This window comes from Xiphophorus maculatus, chromosome 20, assembly GCF_002775205.1.
Source record: "Xiphophorus maculatus strain JP 163 A chromosome 20, X_maculatus-5.0-male, whole genome shotgun sequence".
In the NCBI taxonomy this organism is placed as follows: Eukaryota; Metazoa; Chordata; class Actinopteri; order Cyprinodontiformes; family Poeciliidae; genus Xiphophorus; species Xiphophorus maculatus.
The window spans coordinates 7,305,735-7,328,345 of record NC_036462.1 but is presented as its reverse complement, the minus strand read 5'-3'; the positions used below and the strand labels follow the sequence as shown (position 1 = coordinate 7,328,345).

The 22,611-nt window shown below is 38.2% G+C and overlaps 2 protein-coding genes across 9 annotated transcripts in view; one reads left to right on the top strand and one right to left on the bottom strand.

The window, feature by feature from the left end:
- Positions 1-671: 671 nt before the first annotated feature.
- ncoa5 (nuclear receptor coactivator 5) lies at positions 672-11,523 on the top strand. Of its 6 annotated transcripts, none has more exons than XM_023325303.1 (12): positions 672-790; positions 2,251-2,305; positions 3,854-4,123; positions 4,303-4,410; positions 6,052-6,115; positions 7,545-7,748; positions 7,826-7,944; positions 8,209-8,341; positions 8,479-8,681; positions 8,784-8,988; positions 10,267-10,358; positions 10,476-11,523. In XM_023325303.1, exons 2-12 carry the CDS (start codon positions 2,272-2,274, stop codon positions 11,018-11,020), a joined length of 1,977 nt encoding a protein of 658 aa, XP_023181071.1. In that variant the 5' UTR covers positions 672-790; positions 2,251-2,271; the 3' UTR covers positions 11,021-11,523. The 6 variants fall into 6 exon arrangements, with proteins under 6 accessions (XP_023181071.1, XP_023181072.1, XP_023181070.1 ...); XM_023325304.1 differs by having other exon boundaries at positions 673-790; positions 7,823-7,944; positions 8,212-8,341; positions 8,482-8,681; XM_023325302.1 differs by having other exon boundaries at positions 673-790; positions 7,823-7,944; positions 8,212-8,341.
- Positions 11,524-15,790: 4,267 nt separating this feature from the next.
- LOC102230568 (solute carrier family 12 member 5-like) overlaps positions 15,791-22,611 on the bottom strand; it is a 142,788-nt gene continuing 135,967 nt past the window's right edge. For 2 of the 3 annotated variants that reach the window (XM_023325297.1, XM_023325299.1), the window contains exons 22-26: positions 21,013-21,138; positions 20,317-20,549; positions 19,591-19,605; positions 19,252-19,385; positions 15,791-17,352 (exon numbers count right to left, since the gene is read on the bottom strand). In XM_023325297.1, the coding sequence (XP_023181065.1) occupies positions 17,261-17,352; positions 19,252-19,385; positions 19,591-19,605; positions 20,317-20,549; positions 21,013-21,138 (600 nt within the window). In that variant the 3' untranslated portion in view covers positions 15,791-17,260. The remainder of the gene's footprint in view (positions 17,353-19,251; positions 19,386-19,590; positions 19,606-20,316; positions 20,550-21,012; positions 21,139-22,611) is intronic. The other variant, XM_023325298.1, reaches the window with a different exon arrangement.

Sequence of the window (22,611 nt, the reverse complement as noted above, 5' to 3'; positions counted from 1 at the left end):
TAAATAAATTTCATTACACTCATATTTTACAGATTTATTGTTTTGAAATAATTTCTTCTGGAATGACCTCTAAATACACAAAATGCATTAACTATTAGTTTATACTCTTTTATATTTCAAGAGGCAGTTATTTTCTCATATCTCTGTTTTAATTCATCTTCCTCTCGCCCATTAACATTTTTCTAGAGTTTTTACAAATATAATTGAAGTTTTACTAATCAAAATCGTGTTTTCGTGTAGTTAGAGAGCATAATAAATTTGACCATTTGAGATATCCGAGTAATATCATCTTTTAGCTAAATCTGTGACACCAAAAGCCCTAATTCAGTTTTCCGAGTTTCAAAAAATAGATGAACTATTTCACAAATCGCAAACCTGTTTCCTATCCGTCGTCATTGCAGAATAATTCTGTCCAGGTTAGAGGTTATAGCTTTCCAACTGGATCCGTTAAAGGCCAAAAAACCTTAAATCGACCCTTTTCTTTTTTAAATTTCACGAATTGAAATTTGAATAAGGGGTTCACAGATGACAAGGTTGCATTTTATGAATATAAACAACTTTTAAAATTCAATTACTTTTAGAATTTTAACTACGGCTTCAATGTAGCTCACGTCAGAGCTTTTAATGCAACGAAATAACCCTTAATCAAGCGCCGCTCCTCTACGAGCACGTCGGAAGCTGTGAATCGGATGCCAACTTCAGCGTCGTTTGTGTTCTTCCATCCAGGGACGACCAGAGGCAGCACTTCTCCGTGGAGTACGGCTAAACGGAGAAAAGACAAACGGCGAAGGTAATTCGAATGTTACTGAATAAAATAATAACAAGGACATTGAGTCGGTATTTGATAAATGTCAGCGAACAGGGGGGTTTGGTGTTAGCATTTCATTGTTGCTGTTGTTAAGTAGCTAACATACAATGCTAACTTGGCTACGTGATTATCTGGAAACATTGGAAGATTGCACGTGTAAAAGTACTTTTAGAAAACTGAAAATGATTGGCTTCGTTATTGTAAAGGATACTGTTAAACTCTGTTCTGCTGAAAGTAGCTCGCCATTTGCAAACTAAGTGACCGCCGCGCGACCGAATGCAGTCCATATCAAAGCTAAGCTAGAGAGCTAACATAACGTCGATTTTTAAATATGCTTGTTACCAGCAATATAACACAATTGACCACCTGAATACTTATTAATTAAAGTCTAGACCTTTCGCATCTGTCGGTGTGCACATATTTAGTAGCTGCAAAATTATTGATGTTTTGTCATTGAAAAACACTTCATTTACGATTTTGAAGTTTTTCTTTTCGAGCTCATTCATTGGGCCTATAGTTTACACGATTGTATTATTTTTCTTTTAGTAGTTGTCCATGTTTGTAATGTTATAAGTAGCGTTGAGTATTTTGTTTCATGCCACGTTGTTGCTGTTCAGAATGAAAGTGTAGCCTTTCAGCTAATCTGTTCAGGTGAACAGATTAGCATTTTTAAAGAATGGGAGCACAATCTAAAGTCTTCATTCGTTTAGCCACGACTTCTCCCCAGACTGGCTGAAACAGGGCCAAAAGACCCAACGACTCTTGATGGCTCTGATGGCTCAAATTAGCATCCATTCTTCAATTGACAATGTGGTCGTTGACCGTCAGGCCAGAAGGTAGGAGTGTGAATAGTCCATGTTGGGGGTGGGTGCCAGAAGGTAGGAGTGTGAATAGTCCATGTTGGTGGGGGGTATCTATGATACCAGCAGGAGATCGGATCTCCTGCTGGTAATGCTGGTAGGTAATGCTCTTCAGTCTAGTTTTGAAGCATACATGAAGTGTTTTTGGAGAGATGTGACCTTTTGCAGCTGATGTTGTGCTGCATTATCCAGTCGAAGTCTAAGTCTAAGGAACAATTGTGCAACTGTGAGATGCGTTGAGGCTATTACCAAGGTACTTAAGGGTACTTACAATCCTTCAGGCCATTTGGACAATCTCTAGACTGCATAGGAGTGTTGTCTACGTGGACTACCTTCAGCGCTTCTAGTGTTAAATGTAGAGCGTAACATTTTCTTGTTAAACAGGATTTAACTGATAAATATGTTGCCTTTTTAACCGGTAGAGATTCACGTTTGTGTCAAATACATTGCAATGTTTGTTTGGATTTATGTATAGTTTTACTTATCTTACGTTTTGTGTTTATTATCAGTTCTTTGTAAAGTTGTTATTGACCACAAAAAACATTTGAAGTGACGTTTTTTTTTTCTTTATCTTGGATCTAGAAATTTGGATCTTCAAACTAGATGATCACTGAATCCGTCCTGGTACAACTTAAAGGTATGCAAGGGACTGGGCCCCAACAAAAACACCCTGAGAAAAACATTTCAACTTGCTATATTGTGCTGTATATGTGATGAACCCATAAACCCAAAAGCATGTTGTTTTTTTTTGTTGTTTTTTTTCCTTGAACTGCAGAACTATTTTCAGATTTGACTGAGTGTCTTTCCTATGGAGTTTGAGGAACATTCTTTAATTTTACACTCAAATTTTGAATATTTCAATCGCTCGTCAGCCTGTCATTTAATTTTCATGAATCCCTATTTTCTTCTGCAACAGCCGCACAATTTCAAGAGAAGAGGACATTTTGAACAAGCATTTCATTTCATTTTTACAAAACCCACTCGTCTGAATTCAATAAGAGGTTGAACGGTCAATTTACTTTTGGGTTGGGAAGAAGATTACTCAAAGTGTCGTGTCTATATTTTTTTTCCTAGCAATTACAACACATAAAATATGACCTCTCTATAAACCACTTACAGAAAAAAGTTGTACTGCAAAAGTAGAGTTTTCGTTCTTGACCTTTCCCTCAAAATTATAGCGGAAACTTAAAGTAATGGAGGAAATATTCTTTTTTGTTAATTGTCATAACTGAAATACAAAGCAGTACCTATATTTAAGATATGCCTCATTTCCACTGTGTTTTATAGCATGGGTCGGTGCAGGGACTCTTTTGTACTCCAGACAATGGTGTGTTGTGTGAGGCCTGTTGCTCTACCTTACCATACCATCATCCTATGAACCTACAAATGATGGGGGCCCAGGAATGGTGCGGTACTGGTCGGTTGTACGGTCCGGTTTTATAATGGAAAGAGACAATGTACCACATCAACCCACGCCGTACCACTCAGTGGAAGCAGGTCATTAATAGACGACCAATTCTCTTTTTGCATTTTCTTAACAGGTTAATTTACTTATTTGAAGGTAAATGCTCAAGATCAGATTCATGAAATACTCTATTCAGTTTTTTACTTAATCAAATAATGTGAATATTTAATAATTTTAGTTTGACCTTAATTGGTCTGCCAATCAAAGTAAGTCAGATTATTAGTATTTTGATGAAAGTCTAATGGTGGTACTTTAATATTTTTGGCATTCATGACCCCTTAAAGATTTGCTGTGAACTGCTGTCCCACAATTATTTATTTATTTATTTTTGTCCATGTTCAGAAAAAGCAAAGTTCTCTAATGTTTCTGGAGAGCTTTTGCATATTTCTTTAGGCAGATTCTTTTTGAAGTCGGTCTCTTCAGCGGTTTAATTGAAGACTTGCGTTGTTCGGCCCGCATTTGTTGCTCACTAGTTTTCACCACCAACTTGTCGGCAACGTTTGATTTTAGTTGACACAAAAGAAACAAAATGCAAAAAAAATTTTTTATGAAAACTGCCATGAACTCACTGCATAAATGTTCATTTAAAAATTCTTCTAAACTTTGAAACTATCCGCATTTCAGTTTGCTTTGTTGTGAATTTGATCTTCAATTTTTCATCCACAAAACCCATTTTGTTATGGAACTTGATCTCTCTTCTTACTCACTGACATGTTTCAGGATTGACGACAGTTGAAAGACAATTGTTTGCAAACAAACCGAACCTGTTCGAGCTTTTGAGGCGCACGAAGACAGAAAAGGATAAACCTCAAGATCTAGGCATGTCTCGCAGAAGAAGCCGCAGCCCATCACCAGGGCGATATTCCCGCACCTGCAGCAGTAACGATCCAAGGGATTTGGAGAGAAGGATTTTTGTTGGGAATTTGCCAACTTCTGACATGACAAACAAGGATTTGGAAGATCTTTTCTCTCCATACGGGAAGATAGTCGGTTAGTAAACCTACAAGCGTTCACTCCGCAGTTGTTACATGTGACGGATAACATCCGAAAAGCTGCCGCTGAATTTTATAGCTGTTTGAAATATTTTGAATATGCCTTTAACTTAAACATTATTTCTTGGTGGATGGTGGACAGACAATTTTGTGCCACTTAAAATATTCCTCTTCCAGGCGTGTCCTTGTTTCGAGGTTATGGATTTGTTCAATTTGAGCGCCTTGAGGAGGCTGAAGCTGCGAGAGCAGCTCAAAAGGGCCGAATATATAAAGGGTACAAACTAGGTAAGCCTTAATTGCCAAACATTTGAATAAATGGTTTCAATAAGATTTTTTTTTTTTTTTTTACAAATGCTAAAACCTTTGATGGACTCACTACTTCAAAATTCTCCATATTAAAAATCAGACATGTATGCTAATATTTAAATCATTTAAGACCAAATGCAACATTTTGCATGTAAATCTTACTTTAAAATGATATACAGTATTGTTTATGTGAATTAAAAGACCACTGTTTTAAATCAAATTACAGGTACAGAGTTTGCCACTACTAAGAAAAGGGCTAAACCCATAACTTTTAAATATTTGAACAGTTTTCTCCCCGGCAACAACCACAGTATTGTTATACTTATGTTTTTAAAATATTTCTTCAAAGTTCCAACCCACCTTACCTTGTTTTGTTTTTTTCATGAATAAGTTTTTGAGTTTACACAGCTGACCCTCCGTAATTAAGACTGAGAAGTATTTGTAAACTACAGTCAAAAGGACAAGCCTCTTTTATTTCAACATGTTCGGTTTGGGACACTGAAACTTTTTAAAGTCGAAGTTTTCTGACATACTGAGGATTTTTTGAGTTTGTGTAGAAAACAATAGTTTTCAAAAAGTAGTTCTTATTTAACATCGTTCTACAGAGCATGTTTAAACAAATGTTGCATTTGCTCTTTGTTGCATACTTTTTTTAATATGCAGAACAAACAATTTAATGTTTAGTAATACCATTCATAGATTTATGTTTAAAGAATACAATTACATGAATGCCTGATTTGTACATTATAGGCTCTATTCATGTCAGTTTTATTTAGTGGAAGGCACCACTAACTTAGAGGTTAGTTGCTCTACCTCTAAAGCACTAATCATAAACGTTAGCTTCCCTAAAGCACTGGATCAACATGGCATTTAGCTAATGTGAAAGGGTTAACTTCAGTTATGTTATATCTGCCTTTTAAAGATCCTCAAGCACCAATTTCATTTCTACATTATAGTTTCCATGTTCTTTAATTATCATAGATATTGGATTTATGTATTTATCTTGTTCCCTGTTGTTCATGTTTTATTTATTTCTGTATGATTCTTGATTGAAATAGTTATTGGGTAGGGAAAAAAGAACGTGAGATCATCAAAAGTCACTGCTGCATGAACAGTCCTCATTTAGATGTTGAAGTTTATTCAACTTATAAAACAGCCAAGTAAGGATATATGTGGAAAAATTTTATTATCGGGAAGTTAAGTGCACTATATGTTTTTAAAGTTAACAAAAGCACTAAACAAAAAAATAGCTCTGCTTTTAGCGAATTAGCAAAAGTGTGCCTACCACTGTTTATTAAAAAGTATTTTGCCAATTTTTTCTATCAAATTAAGTTCATCAGATGGAATTAATTAAATAATAAAAAAACCCAGCTTATATCTGAATTAACAAGTGGAAGTAGCTTGGGCGGAGACGGGAGTACCTTTTCATCCCACAGATTTGGCGTCTCGGTTTTCTGTGCTTTGAACCTTCGTCCAGTTTGCGTTTTCCAATTTGGATCCTCTCCCTAAGTTTTCATTTGGATCGGAAAAGGAATGATGCGGCCTCTCATTTTGCGTGAACAGCATTAGCTGGTCTACATGTCACTGTTGTGTTCAACGTTTGGATTCATTTATTTTCAGATGTAAATATGGCCGTGGAGCGACGACAAGCTAAACCTCTATCCCAGCAGAGCCCTCCTCGAAGGTAAAGTAACGTGAAATGAGTGTGAAGAACTACCATCGCCTCTCTATCGGTAAAGAGCATATGTAACCTTTTCATCACCTGTAATTTCTCCCAAGGGTTGAATTCAATGTTAAGGGAGCTATCTGACATTTGAATGAGTTCGAAATGGTTTGTTGACATGTCAACATTTTACACAAAACTAACTTGTCTTGATGAGTTGAAATAAAGAAGAGACACACATCTGGTGTAATTTAAAGTGTCCTTGTCTCAAAGATTCTTATATTGCTCACAGTGGAAATGTTCTTTGTGTGATTTTTGTCAAATTCTTGCGCCTAGAATAGATTTCTGTCCTACATCTGCAAGTAGGGTTTGCGTTGCTCAAGTCTCTTTTAAACAGACTCCTTGAAAACTCTTTAAAAATTTTGGCATTTCTGACTTTTTAACATTTAAAGACATTTGTCCTATTGCTCTTTGAAGAACATGACTACATCAACGTTCATTTGCTTTCTTTCACCTGTGAACAAGAAGCCAACTTAAGGATTCAAAAAATAAAACGAAATAAAGAAAACCTTCACCTCTATCTCCAGTATGAGATCCTTATCTCCTAATGAGTCGAAACACCGCAGGTATCAACACAAAACTTTAAAATTACCACTTTGTTTTAAGTAAATATAATCACTTCAACATATGTCTGAAACTGCTACAAGTGGATGGCAGTCTTACTTTCCACATGAAGTCTCTGCGTGACTATTGCGACTGGAAATATTTCACAACAGTATGAGGAAAAATCTCAGAACCTTCTTTCAGCCAGCTGACTGTCAGTGCACAGCAGGAGTTGGAGCATCTCAAAGGATTTGTATTGGAAAGCTGTGACGGGCAGAAAAATGGTTGTGGTTTTGAAACCGGTTGTGGTATTGTCTCAATCTCAACTGCTTTATCTCAACTGTAATCTCAATTTACCTTGATATTTTTCGTCCACTAAAACACAATTACTTTGGATTGAACGGTATTTCAATAAACCGTGTTGCGATGTGCCGAGGTTCTGCTTTTTTTGGCTTGGTATCGAAGGAATCGTTAAGAAATGGAAAGACTCCACACATTGGATTGAAGCTGTTTTTGCGCTCACTTTCAGTTATAACTTGAAGTTTCTAAAAATGAGTTTTGGTTTGAAAAACTCATCCAAGTGCAAATTAAAAAGACGTTATCAGAAAGGTGAGAAGAAAATGTTCTAAAATCTTCCAAGTAAAGTGATGCATTTGATTATGTTCTAATAAAAATGAACCAGAAGTCTGAAGTTAATATTTGTATTTTTTTTTGTGACTGACTGCATCACTTGAGATCTTAAAATCCAAGCCTGTTTATAAATAAAAATTGCCGCCAACAGCATTATCTGCTCTTCCACTTCACACTCTTGAGTTTTTCTAGCTCTAATTCTTGACCTCTCTCTCAGGCCCATATATGGCAAGGAGGGCCGGCCTCGCTCACGTTCACCTATTTATGGCCGTGACGCAAGAGAACCTCGGGAGAGCCGTGAGGGAAGAGACTCTGCTAGGGAACCCCGGCCAGGTAGCCACTCTCGTGACCCTGATTTCCGGTACCGCTCGGGGAGCAGAGACAAGGACGCCAGGGGCGACCCTCGGGACCCTGCTTACAGGTGACTGTTGACCCTCAGCTGCAAGCTGGTAAATACATTATGATGTTGCTTAAACATGTAATCTTTCATTTCAGCAGAGAAGATTATGACCGATACTACCGCAGCAGCAGTGGGGTAGAGGACTATTACAGGAGAAAGGATGAACCTTACAGGGACCCATACTTGGACCCCTGGAATGGACGTCGTGAGTCTGGAGGTTAGTAATACAATGCTCATAATATCAGCTGGTTCCACAGCTTCGTTCTCTTTGATGTTTTCACTCTCTGGTTTCCATTTGTTGACTCTATTTTCATTTAAAGCACTAATTCACAGAAACAAAGGTTATGTTTACTTTTAACTGTCGTTGTACAGTCTTTTTTAAGAGACACAAGTCTCTTGATAAAATCCAGAGACTTGTGTCTAGAACATCATTGGATTCGATTTAGCATTTAATCCCTTCATCCCATTTTTTTCCAATCAGTAGAAGATCGCGCTCGGCCAGAAGAGCGCCGTCGGAATGAACTGTATCGACAATACTACGAAGAACTCCAGCGGCGCTATGACATGGACCGCCCTGTTGACTGCTCTGTGATCGTTGTAAACAAGGCGCAGAAGTAAGTTCACAGTCGGTCCTTTACAGCATCAAGAATCAAACGCTTTTCTGGAAATCTTTAACCTTATCCTGGATATTTTCATTTCATATTGCTCCTGTGTTTGTGTTTTTGTGCGTCTCTTGCTTCTAAAACAACTGTAGGGAGTATGCAGAGACAGTCGGGCGAAAAGTCCGCGATTTGGGAATGGTTGTGGATTTGATCTTCCTGAACACGGAAGTGTCTCTCACCCAGGCTCTGGAGGACGTAGGCAGAGCCAGAACTCCCTTCGCCATCATCATCACTCAGCAGCATCAGGTGCACCGATCTTGCACTGTCAACATCCTGTTTGGTACACCTCAAGGTAATTTAAGTCAGCCGTGAAAATCTGTTAGTTAGGTCAGGCTCAAAAGGAGCCCTTCAGTGAATCATACCTTTCATTCTTGCATGTATTTTACATAACTAGAACATCGAAACATGCCAATGCAAGATGCAATGTTGCTGGTCGCCCACAACTATGACACCTACAAAGTGGAGAACCGAGAAAAAGAACGGGAGGAAATCGCGAGAAAGGCTGCCAAGATGGCGGATGATGTGTTACTCCGGGAGCCTGATAGAGAGAGCCATCCCATTTCAGTGCTCACCAGTATCACGCTGCTAGCAGAGAACAGGTATCAAATAATATATGCTCAAACTTTAAAAGATGTACTGAAATTAAAATTGTGGCTTCTAATGCTGCATTCTCACAGCAGATCATAATTTTATTTAGGTTTTTTGGGGGGGGGTTGCGTTGACAGTCATGACAGTCATGAATGATGCAACCAAAATCAGACTTCTATGTGAACAGTTCATGACCCCAAAGTGGCTCGCTGTTAGAATAATTTTATTATCATTGTTACATTAGTAGTGTTACTAGGGTCAGCTATTGTGAACATGTGTGTGAGACAGAGATGACCTCCTTTTAACCCTTAAAACATGTTCTTTGAAGATGGTCTTCTGAGAGTTTCCTTAGTCGTAAACCTGTGTTTGTTTATACTCTGTGCCCCCCTACGTAGAGATTCCTTAGTCGTAAAACTGCTTTTGTTTGTGTTAGTTCCTGGGGGGCTCCTAATCTTATCAGCACCAGCCCCCTTGCTTTTGTTTTGCTAATAAAAGGCAAGTCCTACTGCAGAGTTTCAGAACACATGGTGAGCTGTTCAGAGGAGCAGTTCTCTGTCTTCTCCTTTTGCAAAAGCTTAGTTAAAAACTCATAAACGTTGTCTGTGGTTCTTTCTTTGTATTTAGGTAAACAAAATACCTATCACTCGCATTAACAAAAGAAGAACTTAGATGCAGCAGCACAATGTTTTGGGAAAGTAATGATGGATGTCGCTGTCCATGGTTTGATTTTAAAGTTGTAGATTAGTAGGAGCTGAAAGTATTGTCACAAGATCACAATGAGAAGAAGAAAGTTAGGAGTAGAAATGGCCTTTTGTGGAGCGTTGCTTGCAACCTCTGTAGAGAAGTTTGTTTGGATACATACGCTGAACTATGAGTGGTGGGATTGAGATGTGATTCGCTTAAATAGCTGCTCCATTGACCAAGTCATGCCAGTTTGTATACAAAAGCAATATTGGCACTGGTCTCACAGCACCTCACAGTTCACCAAAAGTTGTCAGTCATTCAAAAGTGTTGAATCTATAGCTCTGACTACAATGTCTAAAAAACACTGCATATATATATATGTATATGTATGTATATGTAACCTATTGGATATGTATCTAATTTATTAACAATTGTGGAAGTAGCAGTAGAGGGTGCGTGAAAAGATCAGAATGGGGTTGTTCAGACTTCAGTGAAAAAGTCAAATATGGGTCACATGAGGCAAGATAAATTGGGCTGGAGTTTTCTTTGCCTGCTGTGTGAACGTAGTCCAAGAACGAGGTTGTTATTGGATGTTTTTCATCTAGGTTTTTAACCCCAGAGGAACTGGACAGCCTCATTGCATACATGAAGGATAAAAGAACTCGTCTTGTAAGAACCTCTGAAGATCCTCTGGCAGGTAAATACCTCATTTAAAGACTGTTTCAAATCACTACCACTTGATAGTTTTAAAATGGTATGCATTCTTTCATGCTAAACGTATACTAAACAGTAAATCTGAATTGTCAACTTTAAGCTCCTGCAGCGCAGCATCGTGACGTGGTGCCATCGGCTGCGGGACTCACTCCATCTACACTCAGCACCGCCCAGCCAAGTCACCTGTCGACCAGTTCCAGCGCCTCGACAAACCCGAGTCACCAGCAGGAGCTGCAGGCTAAAATCCTCAGTCTGTTTAATAGCGGCTCCAGCCCCATATCAGGATCCACTGCCGTTTCCCAGAGCGCCCCTCAGTCACACTCCTACAGCTCACTCGGTCCCTCCCCGTCCCAAAATCCATCCCGTCTGCCAATGCCAGGGATGGCTTCAGGTGGATCCCAGGGTTACGGCATGTCACTGTCCCGCTTACCCCCTGCGTCTACCACTCAGAGACCCCCCGCTACCACTTCAGGTATCAATTTTGACAACCCAAGTGTCCAAAAAGCTCTGGACACACTCATTCAGAGTGGGCCATCTCTGAACAACCTGGTGGGCCCTGGGTCTGCTCCACCGATGCCCCAGAGGTCATCTTCCAGTATGGGGCAGGGTCCCCCCCCAATGTCCATGTATCCTCGCCATTATTGAGACAAATGAGCAGTTAGAAGCATTTACTGCAACTTTTTCTGTGATAGATGTTGTTAAACGACCCTGGCGATGTTTTGTAAACTTTTTAATTTTCTCCTCATTTTTGTGCAGTTGAAATTTGGAAGGGTTGCTTAAATTACATAATGGTTAGTCTTTCAGTTTGCCTGAAATCTTTTACAGAATCTTTTATTGTGTGTAATGAACAACAGAGCTATGGAGTATGTTTTTCTTTGTGATAGTGATGGTTCTTTTCAGCCCTGAGTTTGTTTAATAGTTTTCCATTGTGCTGGTCAATCTGTAGTTTTGTTTTTATTGTCAAAACAACATGATTAAAAACTGCAGACACACATTCTGTAGTAAAATGATATTGGTTTATTGCATTTTGTGCTGACAAATCTATAAAATGGAACAGGAATAGCCAGAAGCTAGAGAGATAAGCATTTGAAATATGGATAAAACAGCTTTTTCCTCTTTTTTTTTTTTTTTAAATGTACCATGAGTCACGATAGAGAATAATACATAATTTTTTTTAGTTTAGAATATTTAACTTACACTGACACAGAAAATAAACACCTCAACACTATCTGATTTTATTTACATGTAGTCCCTTCCCATCCATGCCCGTTAACCACCCCCACCCCCAGCAGTTACAAGTGCACGTGTACACACATACACCCCCACAGAACTGAAAGGAACACACTACAGCGTTACCATTAGACTGGGGAGGGTGTTGAGGAAAAGTCCTGAACAATTCAAATTTTATATCCGTGAAACTAAACAGGTTTTGTGTGTATGCCGATTGAAAACAAATTCGCATCCATTTTTTGTTTTCCAAGCATCCATACAAAATATTGTCAAGTCTGGATAGTGACAAGGTTCCTCTTGGGGAGAATCAAATAAAATCCTTAAAACTTTCAGATACTAGAGGTCCGAATGTTTTGGGAAATGTGCATGTCATGGTAATTTAATTCTAATCAGTCTAAGTTAGGGCTGGCGTAGATAATGGAAGCAAGTTGGGCTGTCTTCAAAGAACATATGCGCAAAGTGCCTGCACTAAAAGCTTGTGCTGCGTTCCAGCTTTACTCGTAACTGGAAAATTTCAACTTCCCAGTCAGAAAAATCAACTGGAACTCCGTCTGAAGTCGGATTTCCCACTGGGAATCTAGGAACTACTCCAACTATCCCTAGTTACAAATTGTAAGGCAAACCTTGCATCAACAGTACTAAGATGTGGTTGAAACATGGTAAGACATGCATTTAACAATGTGTCTAAAATGTTACATGTGGTGCCTGCAACTCTAAACTGAACAAATTAAAAGAGACGCTTGCTTATGGGAAGTAAAACTTAAAATTATGATAGAGCTATTGTACACAATGTCTACGGGTGTTGCCATGTTGAAATTCCGATTTAACTAGAATCGGAATTTACCTCGGGTCTGACATCAAATCCAGCTCCAAGTTCCTACTTCCCAGATAACTGGAACGCAGCCTTAAAACATTTTAGATCTGCCTATGCTCAGACACCTGTTCCCATTTCCATTTTTCTGTGCCAGTTAAAATAAAGCACATTTCCCAAAATGTCACATAAATTTGGAGATCTTGCATCTGAACTGCAATTAAGTCTGATTTTGGTCAGGCAGCAGACGAGCCACCTGTCAACCAGCTTGTATTAAAATTTACCTCACATATTTGCACATTTTAAACTGTTATTAAATAACAGTTACTACTCATTTTCCTAGAGACTGGAAAACACAATTTTCCCTTGTCTATCCATTTCACTGGAAAACACATTTTCATACTTAACTGAGAGAAACTTTAGCAGTTGTTTTACTTTTTAATAACTGACACAACAAGAGAACCTTGTGGATAGATCTACCATTTAAAAAATAGATTATAATAATATCCATCTTGGATACAACAATAGGCCAGTCCTAATGAAAGAGAAAAATATACTAGAAATCAAAGTTTCTGACTGATACAAACAGAATACTTGTATATCACAAACATCCAATATATTTTCAGCACACTTTGTTCAGGGTAGTTGCATGCATGCACTGAGTAACACAACATAACTGGAAGGTGGCTCTGCTTGGACAAAAGCTTGAGTTTTTCCTTGTCTGACTAGATGACATTAAGTAAAATGCAAAAGATAGTTATGATCCTTTTTTGGATCAGACATGTTTGTTTGATGCCGCTGTGATCCACTGAAGGGTGTGAGTATTAGCCATGTCCCTTCTCTGCAGTGTTCTGGGACTTGATTTTTTTTTCCTCTTTGATAGTCCCTAACAGGACATCCTCCTCTTCCACCTGGCAACAGATGTGTTTCAGAGCCCTTAATATCCATTGAAGAATGGAGACTGGGTAGTGATCACCCGCAGGTGTTGTTTTTTTCTTCTTCATGCTACAGTTGTGCAGGTGACGAACATGATGTAAAGTTGTGGATCTGTAAAGCGGGGGGGAGTAGTTACATGCTGGGTTTTTTTTAGTCAACAAAGTCCAAGCAGAGCCAGTACCAGAATTGGAAGCGCGAGTTTTATATTCTTTGATAATTTTTCAGAATTATACTGCAGTCACATTTAAAATACAATGCTGGGGTGGTTTTTTGTGGCTGGGATGGTGGATATCAGGGGTGTTGTGATGAAGAGGGAGGGGGATTCTGGGAGGACTCACCTCACAGATTGAGTGACAAGCACAATAAATTTAACGGCTACTATTTTCTTTTAAAAGAGTTTTCTGAAGAGAAAAAAAAATGTGTGCATGCTAAAACGTCCAATAACTTAGTCTGGATGGGGATAAATAATATCAGCCTGTAATACACTCTCTTGCCACCAGAGGTCACTCTGAGATCGTCTGCAGAGCACGTTCTCATAGAGCTCTCCAGTGCTGCAGACATAGAGGGCTCCCTAAGAGTAAACTGATCTGGTGTCTCAGCCACATTCAGGTTTAAAACCCAAAAGTCCTGCTGATAAAACTGGAATTATGACAGTGCCGGTGCTGATGTAAAGCAAGCAAACAAGCAAAATCTGAAAAGAAACAAAAGCAAAAACAATATTGCACATGATCTTACAAAACTCAGACTTTGTCCACAGTGATAGAACAGTGTACGATAAGACAACACTAGTATGTTACAGTGTTTCAGATTTATGTGAAATATATTTACAAAAGTGAAATGACCCTTTTAAGGCCCGTCGATTCGCAAACATAATCTCCTATTATGTTATGTAAAACTACTTGAGAGAGATTGAAATATAACAAGTAAAGTGAACCCATATTTTTTCATCCTTTTTTTTTTCCTTCAAACAATTTTTTTCAAGGTTTCACCAAACTGTGTTCTCAAAAATCGTATAACGTATTGAGAATACCAGGCCACTTTCACTCCGACCGCTTCACCTTGAACATGTAAGTTAATCACTATAGAAAACCACTGAAACAAATATTGCCACATAGTACCATGCAAACAGCAGTTATAAAACATTTAGAATTCCATAAATAAATTTTCAGTAAACCTCTCCAATAAACTTGAAATATCTTTTTGAATAAATTTAAAAGGCTCAGATGATGCAGGCGACGCTGTAGATGGTCCTAAAATAACTGAAAAACTGCGAGCAACTCCCTCTTTGTCCGTGACGGGCATGTAAAAGGAAAATCCACATGACTTGGCACTCAATCTTTGAACACTAGAAGAGGAGTGGTTTGTCTTTTTTTTATTTTTTTAAATAATATAGCAGGTGTCCAAAGTTTAAAATTGATCAAATACATCAGAAATTCTTAAATTTAAACAGTAAAACTCTAGTTCTTTTACCTTGAAGTTGCCTCACTTGTCTGAGGGATAAAATATAATTATCATAAATAGAGCAGTGAGAAAGTCAGGGAAATGGTTTACTCTCACTTATGGAATATTGCATCAAGTTATTCATTGTAATATTTCTATTAAAACAGAACCCTGTCCAGAGGTCACAGGCCAAACGTGTACAGGTACAGCCTCGTGTTGTTAGATAACCACCAGCAGCACTGATATGTATGTCTATACCTCTTTTCACGTCGTCTTTAGAGTTGATTCATCTCTATTTACAGTACAAATAAATCTATAGATACTAGCAGCATTCACAACATATGATCAGACATTCAAGCAACACTAAAAACGTTAAATAACATTTTTAAATAGTTCTATAAACTAATTTGTTTTGCTTCCCTATACTATATATATATTTATATATATTTATATATACTATGTATATATACGAATTTATATTTATACTTCTACTACAAGTGCAAATGACTAAAAATAGTTTCTTTAAAGAAAAGAAACAGGAATAATAAAAGTAAAGTGACAGAAGTCCTTGGTCAGAGTGAGATGATTCTGGATCGTACGAGACTTACGAAATCTTTATATACAAAATATTATGTGTAAAAAAATAAATAACATGATCACGTGAGTCCAGATTTGCAACTATTGCACATTCCTTCCAAGATGCACTTTTGTTTTTCAAATTTGCTCTCGAGTCGTTCAGATGTGGGGAAACATGTAGCTCAGATCTTCACCAATCTCCGGGATATAAAATCTGACTGGAGAATCTACTGCATAGAGTTCCTTCTTGTGGACAAAGTGAGTTTCGGAGCTACAGAAACCATTGTCCTCCATTCTTAGTCTCTTTATAAAACCCTATAAATAAATAACCAACAGATGTTCAGCATTTACAGCCTGATTTGAGCAGCTGTTTTTTTTTTCTCTTTTAACTGACTGAACATTCAGTCTTTATTTATCTACAGGACCACTTTCAAACTAAAGTATCTTTACTATTTTCACTTTTTTTTTTTTTTTACAACACTTTGTCTCATATAGTGGAATTTGATATAGCTTTCTTCACTATTTCTCTGAAAAATACTTTGATTTGGCACATTAATGTATAAGAATTTGTCAAAACAGGTGATTTATCTCTGACAATCAAAGTGACATAAATATTTCTCTAGATGAAAAAATAACATTTAGTGATTTTGTTTTTCTTTAAAAGCATCAAAGTCTCACTTGTCGCACAGTGGTGAAGAGTGCAGGTGCTTTTCCTAGCAATGATGTTTACCATAGTAATGGGAGCCAATAAATAGATAAAATAAAATAAATAAATAATTTTTTTTTTAAAAACAGCATTTTTCAGTGTTCTTTCTGAGCGAAGGAGCCTTTTTCTCTCCACTTAGAAGCTTTTCAGTTGGTCACAAAAATACTACACTCATACTGAACAACGCATCAGAGCTTGTACATTATTTACAGTGAATCACACAAGGGTTCGAGAGGTGCTGGCGACGATAACATCCTCCTCCTGCTGGGGGGGACTTTGTAACTGTCTCCCCACTTTGCTGGGACCCCAGCCTTCTGCTAGGAGACTATATTCACAGTTTAATTACGTGTCAATCTCAACAAACTAGCCTTGTACTTTTTTTTGGCACAAACAGTGGCCGCAAAGATAAAACAGCCACTTAGAAATGAGCAGAAAAGTCTCGGGTGGGGGATAGAGAGGGAAAGAAAGAGGTGACAGTAACAGAACAAGTGGAGTAAAAACATACACAGCGGTTGAAAATGTCATGCTAAAGAGTGAGCAGGTTAAAGATAAGACTGCAGAGTAGAGCCACATTTTAGCCTCCTGGATTTAAGTGAGTTTCACAGTTCATACTTCCCCAGCTGTACTCTCCTCCGCCCTCCAGCCGGTGATCCTGACTGCGGATTGCAGAGTCCGTCATGACAAAGGCTGCCGGAAGAGTCCAATCACCACAAGGAACTCAAGAGATCTAATCCTACAATGATCTCATTTCAGATTTCAGATAACGCTTGTGACGATTAGAAGCCATGTCTGTCCCACTCTTGTGTTCAGAAAGACAAAAAATAAAAAATAAATAAATAAAAATACAGAGATTAAAGCAATAACAGACATATACATGCAGGGTTTTTCACACTTCAGCGAAGAACCCGCACTCGCCAACACCTCATCCCAACCGAGTTAGAGTGGATTAAATGGAAATATGAATGATTTCATTTTCAGAGTTTGCAGAGGGAAGGTTTTGGATTCGTCCGTCTGTGGGTAGAGCAGAGGGAGAGGCGCTGAAGCTGAGCGGGGCTATTTGTTGGGTGTGAGAACACTACAGCACAGAAATAAACAGGACCTCATAATGAAGCAATGCTGATGAAGAGGTGAGAGTACAGCTGGAACAGAGCAAGGGGAATGTAGCGGGGGCAAGGGTGCTGCTCTTTCAGGAATAGATAGTGATGACCTCGCGGCCGCCTCCGCGAACCAGGAGGACTCGGTTTAGACCGTCGGTGAGGACCTCAAGGAATTCCATGTCTGTTAGGTTAAAGTTAAAGAAACAACTGGAGGAAAATTTGCTTTTCAGTTGGGATTTTCAACCTCTTTTGAAGGTTATTGTTTCACCCTCATGAAACAATAACGAGGGGTAAAAAACCCTGAGTTTTTTACTCTGTCGCGGTCCAGTGGAGTTGCACTGACCCCGTGTGCACTTTTACAAGTTTTTTTTTGTGTGGTTTCAAAAACTGTAAGTGCGGCAGACAGCTACCTAACGTTTTGGGTAACTTGTTTGAGTTAATTCAGTCTGGAAATGTTTTAGTCTATTCCCAGCACCAAAAATGAGGACTTTCTTCAAAAATACCTATCTTCTATTAACCAAGCTTATTAAAAAAATATTAATGTACTTACTATGAAATTCAATTAAAAGAAAATACGGCTATTAAAAGAAACATACTTAGTGCCTAACAGTATCTATTAAAGAAGGTTTTCTCTGATTTAATTAAATCATCACTTCAAAACCTATTTCAGTGTTTGCCCCTTTATGCTTCTTTACTCACAACGATAAACAGCAAACTTGTCTGTGCTCATTTTTGCAACATTAAATAGCCAAAAGAAAGGAATATTTTTCTCTGTATAGAATTGTATATCCTGAAATGCTTTTTCACAGTGAATACAAATATCTGTACTGCCCTTGTCAGGTTAGTCTACTGGTGGTCTGTATGACTGGTGGTCTGTATGAACCTGTGTCAAAGACACGCTAATGTTCTCCCAGCGTTTTTGGTTGCTTTCATCATGCTGCTAAAAAGGGAGACACTCTTTTTTTACACTTTCTATTTGAGATTTCTATGATGAAAACTGTTCAGGTTCTTTTATCTCTGAAGAGAACTTTTTAAAACCTCCCAGCATGTCTTAACATCACCTCACAGACCAATTTTTTTAGTTACTCCATTTCCCAGATGTTTAAGTCTTGAAGGAGTCCTGTTGGTTTTATGGGTCCTCCATTTCAATTAGTGGGACCACAGAGTCTCTGGCTTCCACAAAGCAATAGAAGCAGAGTTATAGCTCTTCTCCCTGATTGCTGCAGTGTGACCACAGAGATCTATAAAAAAAGCTACAGGTATTAGATTTTATCCTAGCATGCAGAAAAAAAAATCTGAAAATATAGACGCAAGCAGTTCTAAAAGCTACAGCTAAGAGTCCGAATATTTTTGGCAGTAAAAGTTTTTCGGTTTTTGCTTCTTCATACAATATGGAGGTGGGAATTTTTACAACCCCGGGGAAATATGCCAAAGATGTTTTAATATAAATTCATTCTTTCTTGCAGCATCATAATCTTACAGTGAAAAAATAAAATAGAATAAAATTCTACTTCTATGTTAAGTTAATGTGTTGAGAAAAATATTTGTTGATATCCATGATTATCCCTTCAAATAAATGTAATTTATAACATTTATTTGAAGGAAGAATTAATTCATGGTTTCTGTAGGCGTCACTAACTCATATTTAAGACTTTTTAAGGCCATTATGAATGGAATTCAGACCTATATCTCTGCAAAACTCTGTTAACAGCTCACAAATTCGCACTTACCCATGGTAGAGACAAAAGGGTAATTAGCTATCATGGGTATGTTAGCAGCTAGTTAGCAATAGCCTCAACTTTCTCGAGTCATGCAACGAAATGAAGATGTTTGAGTACGACTCAAACTTCTGCCTAATAGAAAAGTCCCAAGAGAAAAAAATACATTAGATATACAAGACTAAATAGTCCTGCCAAAACTACATTTAAGACATGTGATTGATGTACTAAAGTCTAACTTATTTTTAAATAAATTTAGGACATTTTTAGGCCTTAATTTTAGATATGTCAGTCTTAGGGAACCGAATGGCCTGGTATGCACTTTGGACACTCCTGCATTCGATTCTCCTGATGAAGGATACAGTTCTCATCACCTGTCCGGTTCCTGGGTGCCCCTGGCATGTTCAGGAGAACTAGCTTGGCCTCTGAGGACTTTTTAAGGATGACTTCATTCAGCCGGAGTGCTGTGTGCATGCGGCGCACATTAGATTGGTTCCTGAGAGGAGACGAGACGAGAGAAAAGGTCAAACTGATTCCCGCTGGTTGTTTCAAAGCGTCTTGTGATGCTCAGAGGTGATACAGATGGCAGATGCACATTCGCACGTTTATTTTTATAACATCCTCAGCTTATCATGTGCCTGACTGGATGGGTATGAGATGTGGATTCATGAAATGAGGTTCATGGGGACTTCAGTACTTACAGGTTCTCCCACTCTCTGCAGCATTATAAGAAGAGAAATAAATCTTTAAATAAAAAAATATTCTTAATTTTTTTTTTAGAAAATGTGAACCCACCTAAAAACAACCTCAACTTCTTATGCTTTATGGGGAATGCATTTGATTTCCGATACGACACAGATATCTGGAGCTTAATATTGGTCAATACCGATCTGATACAAAAAGCCAGCACTGAATTGAATTAAAATGTTTCTCTTTTTTTTTTTTAAAACACAAACATAAATGTAGCGGATTACAAATTTATCTGATAACTCTGCCCCAGTACAGCACATGCAAATATGCCAATAACTTCACACTCTTGGTCAAACATGTAAAAACTAAACAACTTTAATTTGTTCAGTCAGTTCAGTTAGGAGTATAGCAGCCAAGGTAAAATAAATAATAAAGAAACAGACAAAAACAATAGGTTAACTATTTTTTTTCAAACATGCAAAAAAAATGAACTTCAACAGACCTTTCAAATGATTCAGAAAGGATTTCTTAATATAATGTACAAGTAATAATAAAGAATGGCGTCACTCAGAGCACAAAACATAGAATAAAACTTAATAGGCATCCCATTATGAATTAGGCACATTGTCACCGATACCTGATCTAGAAACTTTTTCTATATCAGGACCAATACAGATATTGATATTGGATTGATGCATCTCTAGCTAATAGGTCATAGAGCATGGCTAGGTACTCACGGCTTCATGTTGAAGATGTCCTTGATGTCATCTTGTGTGGTCACTCCGAGAGGCTTGGCTGCTTCACCGTCACACTTCTCCGTCCAGGTCCTCTGGATCTGCTCCCCGGGACTCTGAGCCTCCTCTCCGGGGGTCAGCGGGGTCGCTGGGGTGGCGGGACTGGCTGGGGTGGTGTTGTCATGGATGAGCTGGACCTGAGCAGGGGGGGATACAGGGGGAGAGGCCGACTTTGACTAATGAGACGAGAGGAGAAAGAGGACGAATGTGGATTCACGCACATGTTAACACGGAAAGTCGAAAAGCCACAGTAGAAGTGGAAATATGGGAATGCAGGTAAAGTTACAGAGAGCCACAGTGTTTGAGAGAAGAGAGGAAGGAGAAATGGGATTAACATTTCTGTTTGTGTTTCTTCAGCACATTACCTGTTTGTCTGAAAACACACACAGGTTCTTCATTAGGCGTTAGAGATAAAGCTGTTATCAGTTTAAAAGAAAACAGTGTTCCCACTGGACTGAAATGATCCAAAATGTTGCTAGCAATAGTAACAGCAGTCTTACATTACAGGAAATACTTTTGATATTAAGCCCTTAAAACATCTTCCAAAACAAAATGCTCAACTTGGTATGAGTTATGTTCTGAGCTAACTTTCTGCAGGCATACTAGTGAATTGGACTCTCTTGTTGAGGCAGATCCTACCTCTTCTTCAGGTTTCTCCTCTTTGCTGGTGGCAGGTGGCTCCTCGGTCACACTCAGCTGGGTGGTCACGGCGGCTGGGTTCTTACGGCGAATAGATCCGCGGGAGGAATCAGTGATGCTCTGGATCTGTGAAGACACAAAAAAAGGAGAAGAAAGTGGTGTGATACACAGAGATGTTGTTTTGCTCTGTTTTTATTACATTCACAAGGTGTATAACATTTATTAGTCTCGTGCATTGCTACAAAAGACCAGACCCTTTTGTATCATAGAAGCAAACTTTTTCCTCAATGTCATCTATAACTTTTCTGAAGTGTTCCTTTGTCTTTATGGCACTATTTGTTCACTTATATTCTCCAACAAACCTCTTCGCACAGAGAATGACTATATTTACTAATGCAATTACATCCAAAAGCAGTTGGGTGCACTAGAATTATGTATGTCAGATTTACAGATAATTTGCAAACATGAGCACAATCACTTTTGCACTTTCATAAACTTTCATTTTTAACATAGTAACTCAGAGTCAGAGGTGGGGCTCTGGGATGCTTTGTGGTTTTCTTTGCATGGCATGACTTAAAGGGGATGTACTATGCATTTTCCAGCCAGATAGTGACATTTTGTACAATCAAGTAACTATGTATACCAGACATACCTTAAAAGTTAAAACTTAAATCTTAAACATCGCAATTTGATGCCTTGATATTGGCCTCATTCCAACACTCCAGGTTCAGTCCGTCATCACAACAATGCTTCTCATTATGCTGTTAACAATCACTAGAGGTGTTGGACTAAGAATTAATTCATATGATGAACTCAGCAGACTCACAGTTCCATCAGGTGCTTACTAGTTGCTGCAGCCACTAGTCTGGAGGAACTGAATGGATAAGGCGTGAGAAGAGCTCAGCGGGAGACTACAGCTCCAAGGAGTTTTGTGCAAACAAGTGAGATTTGTAAGCAGCTTTTAGGTACCCTTGAATGGCTGGAGATGAAAGGGTTTCTCAAACATGCATGAAAGAATCAAAGCAAGACTACAGGTATATTTCTGATGAGGGAATAACACTATAATGCAATGTAAGGCTCAAAAAAGTAAATTTTATACTATACACCCTTAACCCCCTTTTAAACTCTGGGAGTATTTGCTGTGATGCTTCTGTAAAACTTAGCAATTGTCTTAAATGCTCTAAATGTTTTTTTTCAAATGATCAACTTCAGTTTGTTTTAAAATGGCCTTATGACTTTTCCCAGATTCATAGAAGCTACAATTCCCTGGACATTATTACTGATTTCTTTCCTCCTTGGCATAGTGTCTGCTGCTTTTGGGTAGTCTCTGCTTTTGTGGTGGTGGTCACACTCACTCATAGTGTAGTGAGTGTTGTTGTATTTGATTGGGATCACCTGACTCTTTCTCCTTTAAAATTCTTGCCAAGCAACAAAGGTATAGTTTGTTTTTCCAAAGACTATATTGACAGTTTTAGAAACCGTGTTCTCCCTATAACTCTATATTATGTGTAATTTAAAGGAGTAACACAAAGACTTAAAAATGTTATTTTCCCACCTCTGTCAAAACATTGTCATGCTGTCAAACACAGCATGAGAGCA